This window comes from Strongylocentrotus purpuratus, unplaced genomic scaffold (assembly GCF_000002235.5).
Source record: "Strongylocentrotus purpuratus isolate Spur 01 unplaced genomic scaffold, Spur_5.0 spur5_scaffold_17, whole genome shotgun sequence".
Lineage (NCBI taxonomy): Eukaryota > Metazoa > Echinodermata > Echinoidea > Camarodonta > Strongylocentrotidae > Strongylocentrotus > Strongylocentrotus purpuratus.
This window is the reverse complement of record NW_022145602.1, coordinates 1,187,024-1,203,001: the sequence shown is the minus strand read 5'-3', so window position 1 is coordinate 1,203,001 and position 15,978 is coordinate 1,187,024. Positions and strand designations below refer to the sequence as shown.

The window sequence follows — 15,978 nt, the reverse complement described above, 5'->3', positions numbered from 1 at the left end:
TGTGAAAGTGGTCACTGATGTTATATTATATGTATATTAAAGTCTTGTGTCATTGCATAATTTGGCATAGAAAATCTTTCATTGGAAGAAACTCCACAAAATCCATATTTATGTCAAGAAGAAAGACAAATAATTGAATAGCCCTAATAATGTACAACATTTAAATGCTTGTTTAAAGATAAAGGTGAGTTCTGGTTAAAAAAAAAAAAAAATCTCACAGATTCAAACGAAACTTACACGGAATGTTCAAAATTGCAAATAAATGTAATTTGCCAACAATTGAAATTTTCCCAGGATGCATTACATTTATTAAAAAAAATAAAATTCTTGTTTTTGATTTGCTAGCCTCGGTGGAGATAGGGTCAAAGGTTATTACATCATGATATCAAGTATTAACAACGAAAGAAAACTGTCTTATCTACACACGCATACATGCTTGTATTTTTCTGTTGCTATTGCTATTGTTTTTAATAAGTAAATGCGCAAAATCTATTTACAGCATATTCATCTGAAATGATTTATCTCTATTCTGTTAAAAGTTTTGAACTACATTTATTTTTTAGTCAAATTATTGCATTATCATTTATATTATATGTTCTTGCTTTATTCAGGTAAGATTTGACGTAAAATATAACATGTTTTGTTTCCAACTTTAGCTATGATTTAAAAAGCATCCCTTTGTAATTTAGTTTGACATACTAAACAAGAGAAGTGTATATTTATTATTGTTCTGTACATATTCCCTACACGTACATGTAAATGTGCACAATGACAGATTTTTAATTATAATTAAAGAGCAATAATATGAATGTTATCACAATTTTCATATTTTTTTAATGATGATGCTAATGATAATGATGTTGATGATAACATTGATGCTGGTGACCATGATAATGCAAATGATGATGATGATGATACTGATGAAGATGATGTTGATGATAATGAAGATGATGATGATGGTGATGAAAATGATGTTGATTGTGATAGTGATGATAATGAAGATGAAGATGATGTTGATTATAATGAAGATGATGATGTTGAAGATGGTGGTGATGATGATGATGATGATAATGAAGATAATGATGTTGAAGATGGTGATGGAAATGATGTTGATTGTGATAGTGATGATGATGAAGATGATGTTGATTATAATGAAGATGATGATGATGTTGAAGATGTTGACGATAATGACAATTATGTTAATGATAATGACGATGATAATGGAGATGAGGATGATAATAATGAAGATGGTGATAATGATGATGAAAGCAATGAAACAATGACAACAACAATAACATATCTTTCTATCTTGTCTCTGCGATGTGTTTCCGTGTCTGAGTTGTCTGCACTATCTCTTTGTCCAACTCTGTATTCTGGCTTTCTGGGGCCAGTTTCTCGAAACCGTCTAAGTTTGTGGACATCCCATATATACCAAGGTTAAGAATTGTTCGTCACTCCATGGCCGAGATCCCCCCCCCCCCCCTCTCTTGGCTGAGAGAATACCAAAATAACCAGGCCTCTTTAGGGTTAAACTTTAACAATTCCCCTTGGATCAGATAAAGACCTAACATTTTAAAAAACAAGCCTCATTTTCTTCAGTATACAAGTTCAGTATACACATTTATGTCTGAACATTTGCATCAATTCTTTCGTCTTCCAATCACTCAATTTGTGACAATGCTTAATGGATTGAAAGGTTGAAAGGTTGGAAGGTCGAAAGGTTGAAAGGTTTGAAAGGTTGGAAGGTTGAAAGCTTGGAAAGGTTGAAAGGTTGAAAGGTTTGAAAGGTTGAAGGTTTGAAAGGTCTGCCGAGAGGTAGGAATGTTGAAAGGTTGAAAAGGTTTGAAAGGTTGAAACTTGAAAGGTTTTAAAGGTTTGAAAGGTTGGAATGTTGAAAGGTTGAAGGTTGAAATGACTAACAGCACGTTTACTACACTACAACAAAAACTCCCCCCCCCCCCAAAAAAAAAATATATATATATATATGTAACATATTGCACTGGCGTACCGGTGGTGGGGAGGGGGGCTTGGGGGTGTGCGCCAGCCCCCCCCCCCTAAATACAATTGAACCGGCCATGACTTATTTTCACAAGTAATGTATAAATGTTCGTGATATCACATGCTTTTTAACAAAATGCTAGTTTCTCCATTATTTCTTGCAAACTGACCCATTCCCAAATAGCCAGGAAGAGCATATGTTTTGTTATAGTCACTAAGGGCCTTTTAGTGGCCACTAACAATAACACTAATTCCTTTCCAGAAGCTACAGAGCAAAGCAGTGCCGGGAGAGTCGGGAGATAACATGCTACCCACACCACTCGGGCTGATGAGCATGCACAGATTTGCGAACGAGCGTTCCACTTACATCATGTAACACTGCACATATACCGTTAAGGAGCCCAGTGGGGGGAATTGAATTCAGACAAGATTAAGAGTAGAGAACGGTACAACGAATCGTCTTCTTTCTCTAATAATTTAATGAAATGGCAAAGCTTCCGCGCTTCCGCGCGGGTGGGGGGGGGGGGGGGGGGGGGGGGGACTGAATTCAAACAAGAATTAAGAGTCGAGACCGGTACAACAAATCGTCTTCTTTCTCTAATAATTTAATGAAATGGCAAAGCTTCCGCGCTTCGCGCGGGGTGGGGGGGGGGGGGGGGGGCGGGAAACTAATTTCAAGACTAGGATTAAGAGTCGAGAACGGTACAACGAATCGTCTTAATCTTTCTCTAATAATAAATGAAACGCGAAAATGATTTCAGACAAGGATTAAGAGTAAAAATTAAATGAAACGACAAAGCTTCCGCACTTCGCGTGGGAGGAGGGGGGGGAACTGAATTAAGACAAAGACACAATAAAACGATTTGTCTTCTTTCTCTAATATTTAATGTAACTTGAAAGCTTCCGCGTTTTCGCGCTGGATGGACGAAATTGAATTCAGACTAGATTAATAGTAATAATTATTGAAACGTCAAAGCTTCCGCGCTTTGCGCGAAAGGGGGGGGGGACGGAATTCAGACAAGGATTAAGAGTCGAGAAACGGTTCAACAGTACAATGAATCGTCCCTCCCCCCCCCCCCCCCACTCCGAGAACCAGGGGCGTAAATCCGTACCGAGGAGTGGGGGATGATCGGCACTAATTTAAGCAAGCAAGCGCGGTCGCGCACGCACAAACACACAACACACACACACACACACACACGCACGCACGCACACACACAAACGCACACACACACACACACACACACACACGCACACACGCAAACGAACAACCAACAAACACACACATACCCAAACACATGTACATAAATTTATACATGCATACATACACAGATCCAGGATTTCTTAGGGGGGGCCCCAAATTTGAAATTATGCGAGCCAAATATTGGTACGTAATGGTGACCACCATTGGCGTGATGGGGGGGGGGGGCAGGGAGGGGCGATTTCCCCCTCCCTCCTCCGCAAAGCGCCGAAGCTTTGAAGTTTCATTAAATCATTAGAGAAAGAAGACGATTCGTTGTACCGTTCTCGAAAATAATCCTCGTCTGAATTCAGTCCCCCCCCCCTCCCTCCCACGCGAAGCGCGGAAGCTTTTACGTTTCATTAAATCATTAGAGAAAGAAGACGATTTGTTGTACCGTTCTTGACTTTTAATCCTCATCTGAATTCAGTTTTTCCCTTCCCCCCTCCCGCGCAAAGCACGGAAGCTTTTACGTTTCATTAAATCATTAGAGAAAGAAGACGATCCGTTGTACCGTTCTCGACTTTTAATCCTCGTCTGAATTTAGTTTTCCCTTCCCCCACCCGCGCGAAGCGCGGAAGCTTTTACGTTTCATTAAATCATTAGAGAAAGAAGACGTCCGTTGTACCGTTCTCGACTTTTAATCCTCATCTGAATTCAGTTTTCCCTTCCTCCACCCGCGCGAAGCGCGGAAGCTTTTACGTTTCATTAAATCATTAGAGAAAGAAGACGATTCGTTAGTTTCTTAGTCTCTTAATTTCTTTAAAAAAGGGGGTGGGTTTTTGCTCTCTCTCTCTTTTTTTGGAATCCTGAGAAATATAAAAAGGAGGTTATAAAATATTGAATTTCATAGAAAAAATTATCAAATCCCGGGATCAAATTCCTGAAACTCCTGCTAGCTTTGAAAGCTCATTCAGGATTATTTCTTTTAAAAAGTAAAAACATCGGCCCGCAGTCCACCTCGATCGACTAGAGCTCACCTGATTTTTTTTTTTTTTTTTTTTTTTTTTTTTGGGGGGGGGGGGGGTGTGGTACATTTAGCAGTGTTTCCGGATTCGGGGGGGGGGGTGTGGGTCTCCAAGCAGGAAAAGCCAGCGAAAAGCCGGCGAAAGGGGGATTCAGAAATGTTGGCAGTCCTGAGGGGGGGGGGGGGGTGGGGGGGGGTGCTTTCAAAAGTAGTAACGAGCATACGCGTACCCGAAATAACACTTAATGGGGGAGCCGGGCATCTACTGTACATGATTGCACTTTTTAAGCGCTCGCGCGCTGGCGCACTTTACGTCTGGGCTATAATAATACCTTTCAAAATAACGACAAATTATTCTGAAGTTCATGAAGTGCTTGTTCGTACACGACGCGCAACTACAACTACTCTTAATGGTCGTTACATACTGTATACGTGTAGGCTATACAGTTATACATACATAAAAAATAACTCATTTCTCATGCATTATGCTGAAATTGAAACAATCACATATTTTTCTTCTTCTTCTTCTTCTTTTTTTTTTCTCTTCTTTTTTTTCGTAATATCAGGGGGGATGATTGTACAGGCCATCCCCCCTACTTCAAGCCTGAGGGGGATGCAGCCCCCCCCCCCACCCCCCCCCCCGGAATTTACGCCCCCTGCCGAGAACGGACGGACCTCATGCGTGTTACCAAAATGTCCGGGTAAATGTCCGCTAATGCCCGAGAATTGTTAAAAAAAAAAAAAAAAAAAAAAAGGGTGTATTAAACTTTTCACTTGGAGATTTTTTTTTAAAAGGGGGGTGTTTTTTTTCTTTTATTGCTCTCATCTCTTCGGACTCTTGAGAAATTATTTCCGAATTTAGGGCGGTACATTGAGCATTTTTTCATGATTTAGTAGTGGGTCTCCAAGGCAGGAAAAGCCCGCGAAAGGGGGGTTCGGAGTTGGCAGTCCTCAGATAGGGGGTGCTTTCAAAAAGAGGGAACAAGCATATGCGTACCCTAAATAACATTGAGTGGGGGGGGGGAATCGTTTTCTTTTTTTTAAATTTTATGAAACGTAAAAGATTCCGCGCTTCGCGCAGGGTAGGCGAAAGTGAATTCAGACAAGGGTTAAGACTAATAATTTATTGAAACGTCAAAGACTGAATTCAAACAAGGATTAAGAGTCGAGACCGGTGCAATGAATCGTCTTCTGTCACTAATAATTAAATGAAACGTCATAGCTTCCGCGCTTTGCGCGGGAGGGGCAAACAAGAATTAAGAATCGAGAACGGTTCAACAACGGATCGTCTTCTTTATCTAATAGTTTAATGAAGTGTCAAGGCTTCCACTCCGCTTCGCGCGGGAGGAGGGAAACTGAATTCAGACAAAGAACACGATACAACAAATCGTCTTCTTTCTCTAATAATTTAATGAAACGTGAAAGCTTCAGCGCTTCGCGCGTGATGAGTGAAAATGAATTCAGACAAGGATTGAGAGTAATAATGTATTGAAACGTCAAAGCTTCCGCGCTTAGCGTGGGAGGGGTAACTGAATTCAGACAAGGATCAAGAGTCGGGAACGGTACAATGAATCGTCTTCTTTCTCTAATAATTAAATGAAACGTCATAGCTTCTGCGCTTTGCGCGGGAGGGCAAAACAAGCTTTAAAAGTCGAGAACAGTACAACGGATCGTCTTCTTTCTCTAATAATTTAATGAAGTGTCAAAGCTTCCGCGGGAGGGGAAAACTGAAAAATAACTTAGTTCCTGGCCCCGGGTTTATAGGGTTAAATTTGTAGACATTTGGACATAATCGGTGACCTCTACACCCCCCCCCCCCCCCCCCCCCCCACTGAAAAAGATCTAGCGACGCACCTGATAACGACACAGTTTATACACTCGAGATAATTTTTGCAAGTACTACTGGTGAAGTACCGGACCACCGTCTTTGTGCATTGTGCGGCATCAAAGCATAATTTATACAACGTCTCACGACATGACAGATCACTTTTTCTCTAACTTCTAACCAATCAGAAGGCCTCTTTTTTCCATAAAGTGCCGGTGGACATTAATGCGCCAAATGTGGTTCTCAAATTGCAAAAGATTATTGGAAGGGGTAGCAGAAAGCGATTTTACGTCACATTACTCCAGGAAGTGCCGGAAAATGCGTCTAATTTGGTTCTAAAGTTGCAAATGCTTCTTACTCTGGGAGTGGGTCAGAACCCCCTCCCAGACCCAACCCTGCTTGGTCGCTCCGCTCCCTCGCCGTTAAAGCCTCGTTCTGTCGCTTCATCGTTTTACATATATTTCACCCCATGCCATTTTGTGCCCCCCCCCCCCCCCCGGTAAGAAATTCCTGGATCCCCTAATAATGCCCATACCCCTTAAGCTTCGGGGACTGCGCCCCTTGAACCCGGCCGGGGCTTTGCCTCTAGACCCCACTTTGAGAAACGTTCAGCGGGGCCTGCATGTTAGAGTGGGGTGATTCAGATTTTTTTTTTGTCAGCCCCCCCCCCCCCCCCCCAAACGTTTTTGCTCATTACGCCACTGACATATTGTTTATAGCTTGTTGAGTGCAGTGTCTTTCACAGAACGGTGTTTAGCGGGGAATCCCAACTGAGACGTCGCTTCAAAATCTGGTACATTATTAAAACACTCTCACTTCTTACATTCATCGTCACATATATCGGTTATCAAAAGGACTGAACAAGGAGCGGATATCCAGTTTGGTAATTAGAGATTGATTGTGTATCGATATTATTATTATTATTGATATTATTTATCTTAATTTTCACCGAGTTTCTTTGTTATACAAAAGTCAAAAAGTCTTCTTCTTCTTCTTCTTCTTCTTCTTCTTCTTTTTTTTCTTTTTCTTCTTCTTCTTCTTCTTCTTCTTCTTCTTCTTCTTCTTCTTCTTCTTCTTCTTCTTCTTCTTCTTCTGCTTCTGCTTCTTCTTCTTTTTCTTTTTCTCTTCTTCTTCTTCTTCTTCTTCTTCTTCTTCTTCTTCTTCTTCTTCTTCTTCTTCTTCTTCTTCTTCTTCTTCTTCTTCTATGTTTTTCTTCTTAATAGCGTTTCTTCGTTATCTTCTTTATTAGTTCCACATGTGCCCATGTATTGCAAATTCTTCTCCATTTTTTCCTTCTTGTTATTATCATCCTTTTCATTTTCTTTAGCTTCTTCTTCCTCTCCTAGGCTTGTTACTTAAAGATAAAGTTGTGTTCATGTCATGCGATTCATCGTGAAATAATCGGTAATCGATCATTGTTGATCATGTAGTAGATATTTTTCTCTCTGATGTTCTTCCACACTTGCATAATTAACATTGAAAACGCTCACACATTATTTTTCACCTGTCTCCAGAACTCAACTTTCTCTTTAAGCTAACTGTATCTCAAATTGTTAAACGACTGTCTTCTTTTCCCCAGGTCATGCGTCTTCGAATGTTTTCGCATATGTAATTCATCGAGCTTATAACGATCACTCACGTATCAAGTTTTTAATACATTCTGATCTAAGAATAAGTGTTATACGTGACTCAACATTCCGTTGAATTACCATTGTAAAACACGAACAGTGATGGTACTTGATGCATAAATAAATGAAATGGCCGGAGTGTTGGCTCAGTCAGTAGAACGTCCGCCTCATAACCAGAAGGTCGTGGGTTCGAACCCCGGCCGCGTCATACCAAAAGACGTTAAAAGATGGGAGTTGTTGCTACCTTGTTTGGCGTTCAACAATAAGGGATAGAGCAACGTCGATCTGGCGCTGCTCAGTGGCTGCCGGGCTCACGATCAATTGCTGGGCAAAAAGAATTTCCGTTTCGGTTTAATAAAATTTGGAGTGGACTATTAGGCTATTATCATTATTATTATTATTATTATAAGATGAGACTTACATCATCACCATGATCACCACCATCATCATCATCACCATCATCATCATTATTATCATCATCGCCATCACCATTACTATCTACTACTTCGGTGTCAACTCTTTTGTTATGGTCATCGCTCTTTTTGCAAAGCTTCTGCTAAACTTTGGAACAAATTAACTTTTACATGTCAAAAACTGTCAGACTGTCAACGAATTCAAAACTTGCCTTAATACACAATTATTCAAAATTGCTTTTGATGTTCATATTGATGTACAGTATATTTCATATGTATTGTAATTCGTAGGTTTATTTGTATTTGTTTCTGTTAAATATGTAATTGTTTTTTCATTGTATTTTCTTTGTTATAGCGCTTAGAGACTTCGGTGGAATGCGCTTTATAAGGATACTAACAACTGCCGGAAAAACGTAACAGGAAGGCACATGAGTTGCATATGTTCTGACAGTTTTGTGGATGAACGAACGAGGAAAAGAGAGTATTGCGCAATTTTCTATGACAAAATGCTTATTCACGAAGAAATTTCATGTTTTTTATTCCGAAAAGTTTGTGTGGATGAAAGAACGAGGAAAAAAGAGTATATATTGCGCAATTTCCTGTAACAAAATGCTTGTTCACGAAGAAATTTCATGTGTTTTTTTTTCCCCAAAAAGATTTTCTTTTTTAATACAGCTTTGGACGAGCTTGTCAAGTCTTATATTCATGTAAAATGTAACTTTTGATTTGTGACACTGAACGTAACAGGAAGGCACATAAGTTGCATATGTTCTGACAGTTCTGTGGATAAACGAACGAGGAAAAGAGAGTATTGCGCAATTTTCTATGGCAAAATGTTTATTCACGAAGAAATTTCATTTTTTTCTTCCGAAAAGTTTTTGTATATGAACGAACGTTGAAAAGGGAGTATTGCGCAATTTCCTATGGCAAAATGCTTATTCACGAAGAAATTTCCTGTTTTTTTTCCCCGAAAAGATTTTCTCTTTTTAATACAGCTTTGGACTAGCTTGTCTAGTCGCATATTCATGTATATTGTAAGTTTTGATTTGTGATAAATGTTAATACGAGGAGTAGCCTTGACAGGTTAATGGCTTTTGCTACTCACTTACATCCACTTCTTCACAGCGTACTCATCTTTGCTCATTATCACTTGATATGTTCTGTACAATGCTGTTGTTAGATTGGTTATTGTTGCATATATTGCATTTTTAAGAGATGTGAAATAATTGAACTTGATTCTGAATCATCATCATCACCACCACCACCATCAACACGATCATGTAAATGTCAGAATCCAACTGTGCAATAATCAAATACGCCGATGATACTGTCATTAGTGGATTTCTACTGAACGATGCTAAAGGGTTTATTATGAGCAAGTCAAACAGTTCGTTGACTGGTGCAATAGTCGTCATTTGGTCCTGAATGTAAACAAACTAAGAAAATTATTTTTGACTTCCGCCGTTCACGCCAACCCCAATTACATGAATCTTTGGTTATCCGTGATCACTCTATCGAACAGGTTTCAGAATATAAATACTTAGGAACAGTTGTTGACGAGAAGCTAAATTGGAATAGAAAGATTGTAGCTAGTAAAGCAAGCCAAAGATTGTACTTTCTGAGAAAACTACAGAAGCTCTTCTTTCATTCCTTTTCGGTCTATCATCTTACTCTGCTATCTCCTTTTTTTTTAGCGTAGGTCTTTACTTTTGTCATAATGTGTTCAAATTTGTTTGTAAATCTAATTGATGTTTTGTTTTGTGCACATTCATGTATTCTTATGTTATTGATTGTTATATTCTGCCAGTGGAGGCCAAATTTCTTTGTTTTTTTTAACGTGAACAATAACATTTGAATCTTGAATTATGAATCTTGAATCATCACCACCACCATCATCATCCGTACCACTATCATTATCAACGTCATCATTAAATACTCTCCACGCACTTTTTTTTATTCTCGTCTTGTTTTAAATATCTCTTTTACTACTTATCAGTTTCATTGGAAAGCGATCATCATCTCAATAATCATGAAGAAGTTGGCTGCTCTGTTTCTCGTGCTTCTTATCTTGTAAGTATATACTACTCAGGCGCGTACGCAGGGGGGGGGGGTTAACCCCCCTCCCCTTGAGTTTTGTTTATGTGTATGTTTTTCGGGAAACCCCCCCCCCCCCCCCCTCTTTTGAGCGTTGATTTTTTTTTTTTCCTTTTTTTTTTTCAATAAAAAAAAAAAAAAAAAATCTTAATGGATGACCCAAAAAAGATGACCATACCCCCCCCCCCCTCCCCCCCACAAACGAAACGGAATGTCAAACGGCCAATTTTTCAAATTTTGGGACCAACAAAATAAAAATATGTCCTCTTACTGGGGGGGGGGGTGAACACTCCTTTTATTCCCAACACTCACTCCCCCCCCCCCCCCCCCCCCCCATGGATCCCGCCCCTGGAATCATTGTATAATGATCATAAACGAAATTAGTAGATCATTGATTTTTTTTTTTTTACCATTATCATTAATCGCGATGTAATTATGTATTGTAAAAGGCATTATTTATTCCCATGCTCACTGTCTCACACGAGTTTTGAATAGGAATAGGGTCGAGCTGTCGGGATGATCTAAATTTGGTAATCATAAAAGATATATATATGTATAATATCTTACGATCATGTTGTATATATATATATATATATATTTTGTTTTCTTCCTTTTATTTGAAAAGAAAAAGGGGAAACAAATTGTATAAAGTATTGCGAGTAATATAATCTATTCTCATCCCTACATTATATTGCAGGTGAGCAGTGGCGTACGCAGGATATTTTCAAGGGGGGGGGGGTTAAAAAAATCGCAACGACTCAGCCAGCCGCTGAATAAGCAAAAAAACATACACAAAACATACACTTAAAAAAACTCAACGGGGGGGGGGGGGGGGGGGGGGGGGTTAACCCCGAACCCCCCCCCCCCCCCCTGCGTACGCGCCTGCAGGTGAGACATGCAGTAGTATGTTAATTTGTGTCACTCCTGGTTATTGTTATTTTTACTCTTACACTCAATTATCTATGTTACACTATAACTTTGGAATTTGTTATCCAATGTACACAAATTTTGAAATGATCCTATCTGTTTGGATTGAAATCAATAGATTTTTAATTTGAATTTGAATTTATTCTGATTGTCGTAACTTTCCTGTCTCTGAATTAATCTCGTTCAGGAACAGCGCCAATGCCGGGGTGCTGTCGGACATCGTGTGGGGTGTTGGAAAAATCGCAGTTGGAGCCGTTGCAGCACCTGTAGTGCTTACTGCTGCCGGCTTTACAACGGCTGGTATTGCTGCTGGGTCATGTGCCGCGGGAATGATGTCAGCTGCCGGCCCCACTGGGTATGCCGCGGGTGTGGTCGCTGGACTCCAAGCTGCTGGAGCAGCCGGTTATGTGCCACCCACTGCGGGAGCCGTGGCTCGTGTCGTTGCAAAGTCTTTATATGATAATTATTAGAAGTTATTCTTTTTGAAGATTAGAATTGTTGATGTACCATACTTCCATAGGTCGCCCTTGGCTTAATCCAAGTTAATCAAACCGTCTTTTAGCCAATTCAATTTAATTTTGCACACTGTACCCTATGTCGATCTTCCCGTTGTACCCTAATCTTAAAAGTTACTCATGCAAATAAATATAATTCTCCTTGTTAAAAAACTGCTGTTTTCATTTTAATTGATTTTGTCTCCTTTCTATTTCCAAAAGTTGGATTTTTGGTAATTTCAACCACCATATGAAGCCACCATAATCATAGTTTCATTCTCATTATTATTATTATTATTATTATTATTATTATTATTATTATTATTATTATTATTATCATCATTATTTTGTAGAGGGTTACATCATTGAAATAATTTAAACTTTTCAGGGTAGCTTCAAGAAACTTTGACATTTGATTACATAAAGACAAAGTCCCGATCTTTTGAGGGGAGGGACACGTAGACAGAAATTCTCCGACAAGCAAACATACTTCAGAGAAAATAAACATGTATAATTAGCACATCGTAACTCTAGTTTTATGCCAGATTTGATTTGGGTGCGGAAAGGATGCAGGCCCCTGCTCCTGAATCCTCCCAACGAGAACGTTGAGGTGAGATGTTTCATAATATGAGCGCACAATTAAATGAAACTTCAATTGTTTCAATTAACTTTTAATACTAAACTTGTGTTCAACCCAACTTCATTTTGAAATGATATCGTAGTCTTCAGTTACTCCTTTTGTCATGCATGATGACTAATACATTTTCAAGTTGATGAACAAATTGTTGATTTTATGATGTTCCTGATGTATTAGGCCTATGATGTATATAAAGGGAAAACACACCATACAAATTTCTGCATTTTTTTTCTTCAGATCGTAGAGTAGATCAAAGAATTGTCTTGGGCACCGCCTCATTTAGCACCACACACAGAGAAATAAAAGGTGTTCTTGGGGAGTAAAACGAAATTGGAAAAATAGGGCGCCCCCTATTACACCTTTTAGGGAGTAAAACACGGAAATACGCAAGGGTGTACAGAATAGTCAATTGAGAGGTGTAATTTTACACCCTATTTTAGTCAGACGAGCTCTGATTGGTCAATATATGCGCATGCGCTACACCAATGGTGCATCCTATCTATATAGGTACTGCCAAATGAAGGAAAATTAGCATAATTTACATATTTTAGTCATGTTGGGGGAATTAACATGTTTCATTTGGGCATATTATTTGTGTGAAAGTTATCTGATCAAGAATAAGGGGTTGTACCGAAAGTTATATTTGATAGTTTAATGAAATTAGCAGAAGTGTTGTTTTACTAACTAGTACATAATTGCCTTCTTATACGTGTAAGTAAAGGGAAGATTTTCGCTAATTAATCATATCTGATTGATACACGTCTGTAAAAAAAAAAAACAATACACACACTCACACGGTATTAAGGTAGGACTGTGTTTTTAGGAATTTCCACTACATTAATTTTGATCCGATACGTTCATCCAGGCCAGCCTCACCGAGGCTAAATTTAAGTTGTTTCTTACAGTCTGCACTTGTGTTGAGTTCATACTAACTGTTGTTTAGGTAAGAATTAAAACTTTACAACATATAGCTCGAGATTCTGGTCTGATTTCTTTAGAGCAGTAAAACGTAGACAAAAGGGGGTGAGAATCAGTGACTGTGTTAAGTGATTACGAAGCATGGATGATTGATTGCTCGAGGGATGATCATTTGGTTGATGCTGTGCATAAGAAGGGTGTAGATTTACTCCCCACAAGGTGTGGAATCGATCATATAGGGTATAAAATTTAACCACACGGGTGTAAATTTGAACCCATTTTTCATGAAAATGGAACCAAAAGGTGTTAATTAAGCACCATTGGGTGCAAATTTCACTCCTTAAAGGGAGTAAAATCATAACCTTGGGGTGCAAATTTGCACCTTCTTGTGGGGCGTAAATTTATGTAAATGTAAAGCCTAGAGGGTGGGGCGTTCCCTTGTAGGGTATGGCCACACGGCACTAATGTCTTTTGGTGAGGCATTAATCTACTTGTGCCACTCCATTCCCAGGAGAGTAATGGGGACATTTGAGTTAGCCTTTGAGTTATGCCCTCACGGTGGTAGGAGTACTCCCAAATGAGTGGAGATGGTGCACATTGTCCTTGAATAAATCCTGTAAACGGGGTAATACTGTTAAGCGCTTAGAGACGGTTTATAAGTGGCCCAAACATTGTGGAGCAGTGTGTGCAGCGCTTTGTAACCGCAAGGAATGGATTGGATTGGTATTTCGTTATTGATAGAAGGATAGTAGCAGTCGTAGAATCGTTATTATTATCATTATTATAATAATAATTATAACTACCCTCTAGGACAACTAACCCGGACATTTACCACCGGACAACTTCCTCCTAGATAGTTGTCCGGGGGTAGTTGTCCTATATAGAGGATGGTTGTCGTAGGGGTAGTTGTCTGGGGCTAGTCGTCTGGGGGCAGTTGTTCGGGGGTAGTTGTCATATAGGGGGTTGTTGTCCTTGGGGTAGTCGTCCGGGGGTAGTCGTCATAGAGGGTTGTTGCCCTAGGGGGTAGTTGTCCTAAGGGTAGTAGACTGGGGGTGGTTATCAGGAGGTGGATGTCCAGGGGGTAGGTGTCCTAGAACCCATTTGATTATATCAAAGAGAGTGGGGGAAAGATCGTAGAGGGACTCGAAGAGATAGAGAGGGTTGGACGAGCGAATACAGAGAGGGAGCTATAGGGGAGGGGAAGATGCAGGAGGAGAGAGATCCAGAAGAGGTGATGGGTGAACGAGTGATTTAAATGGAGGGAAGGAGAGCGACGGAGGAAGAGAGAGGGGCATGGCTCTGTTCACAATGATGTATATTTCATATGTATTGTAATGTGTAGGTTTGTTTGTTTTGTTTTGTTTTTAATATATAACTGTTTGCCATTGTATTTTGTTTGTTATAGCGCTTAGAGACTTCGATGAAAAGCGCTTTATAAGCACCGTTTTTATTATCATTATTAGATAGAGGGGAGTCGTTAAGGCTGAACTACGGTCTTCATTTTTGTTTTTTGTTTTGGGGGATATTAAAAGGTCAAACCTTATGATCTACAAGCAAACTAACAATTACCGGAAAATCGTGACAGGAAGGCATGGAAATTGCTTATGTTCTGTGGATGAACGCATGAGGAAATAAGAGTATTGCGCAATTTCCTATGGCAAATTGCTTTTTCACGAAGAAATTACATGGTTTTTTTTAACGAAAGATTTTCTCTTTTTAATATAGCTTTGGCCGAGCTTGTCTAGTCTTATATTCGTGTAAATTGTGTAATTTTGATTTGTGACAGGGATGCATGTAAATACGGGGAGTAGTCTGGCCAGTTCAATGGTATTTGCTACTCCCTCACATGCGCGTACACAGGGGGGGGGGGGGAGGTTTGGGGGTTACGCCCTCAAATTTGTTTACGTGTAAACATTTTTGTGTTTTTTTAATTGTGCGCTAAAGGGGGCTAAAAAAAAAGTGGTCTTACACCCCCCCCCCCCCCCCCCCCCCCCCGCTTATTCACCTGCTTGCTGATTCGCTGCTAAATTTTACCTCAAAAACTGGAAGAAAAAAATATATATGTGCTCTTACCCCCCCCCCCCCCCCCCCCCCCCCCCCCCCGCCCCCCACCTGGTTATTCACCGGCCGGCAGCGAAAACATTTCCTCAAAAAGTGGACAAAAAAAAACGTATTACCCCTCTCAGATAATGAGCTAACAAGGAGAGAGACAACGAAGAAGGAATATCAAAGAGAAAGGAAAAAGTAAAGGGTAGGACTACTTTAACAACCTGCTAGGTAGCCTTTTGACAAGGCCTCGTGACTCTGGCTATTTTCCACCCCAATCAGGGGCTGAGATGAACCTAGACACTCAGAGTGAACGCGCGTTAGAGTGGCGGTAGCCGCGAGGCCTTTTGCAATTTAGCTTTACTGCTCTGTATGAGTTATTCGTTCATTATCAAAAACACGTAAAAAAAAGGTAAAAGACGTAAATAAGTTTTGCTATGAGATGAACATAATGAGATGAACATATAAATGATAGATACAAAATATCACATTCAAATCTATTTTGCATGCAAAATTACAATAAAATAGTAAGCATTTGATGACCTATGCTAACAATCATAAGTCATGAGTCCAACTCGTTTTCGTTCCATGTAGAGGTCAGTGGTCTTAGCCCATACGTCATTCTTAGTTCATAGTAGGTCCATGTTCGTACTACGTAGAGTTTACTATGTGTGTGTGTGTGTGTTTCCATGTGTGTGTGATGGACAATATATGATGACGTCATGCGAGGATACGTTCGCTGATTGGACGCTACTATTTCGGTAGAGAATTCCATACGGAAACAAAGGTTA

At 39.7% G+C, this 15,978-nt stretch overlaps 1 protein-coding gene across 2 annotated transcripts; it reads left to right on the top strand.

The window, feature by feature from the left end:
• Positions 1-6,825: 6,825 nt before the first annotated feature.
• Positions 6,826-13,193, top strand: LOC115925135 (interferon alpha-inducible protein 27-like protein 2). 2 transcript variants are annotated; one of them, XM_030988423.1, is made up of 3 exons: positions 6,826-6,920; positions 10,068-10,141; positions 11,280-13,193. In XM_030988423.1, the coding sequence occupies exons 2-3, from the start codon at positions 10,101-10,103 to the stop codon at positions 11,560-11,562; spliced, it is 324 nt and encodes a 107-aa protein (XP_030844283.1). In that variant the 5' UTR covers positions 6,826-6,920; positions 10,068-10,100; the 3' UTR covers positions 11,563-13,193. The 2 variants fall into 2 exon arrangements, with proteins under 2 accessions (XP_030844283.1, XP_030844282.1); XM_030988422.1 differs by having other exon boundaries at positions 6,830-6,913.
• The last annotated feature ends 2,785 nt before the right edge of the window (positions 13,194-15,978 follow it).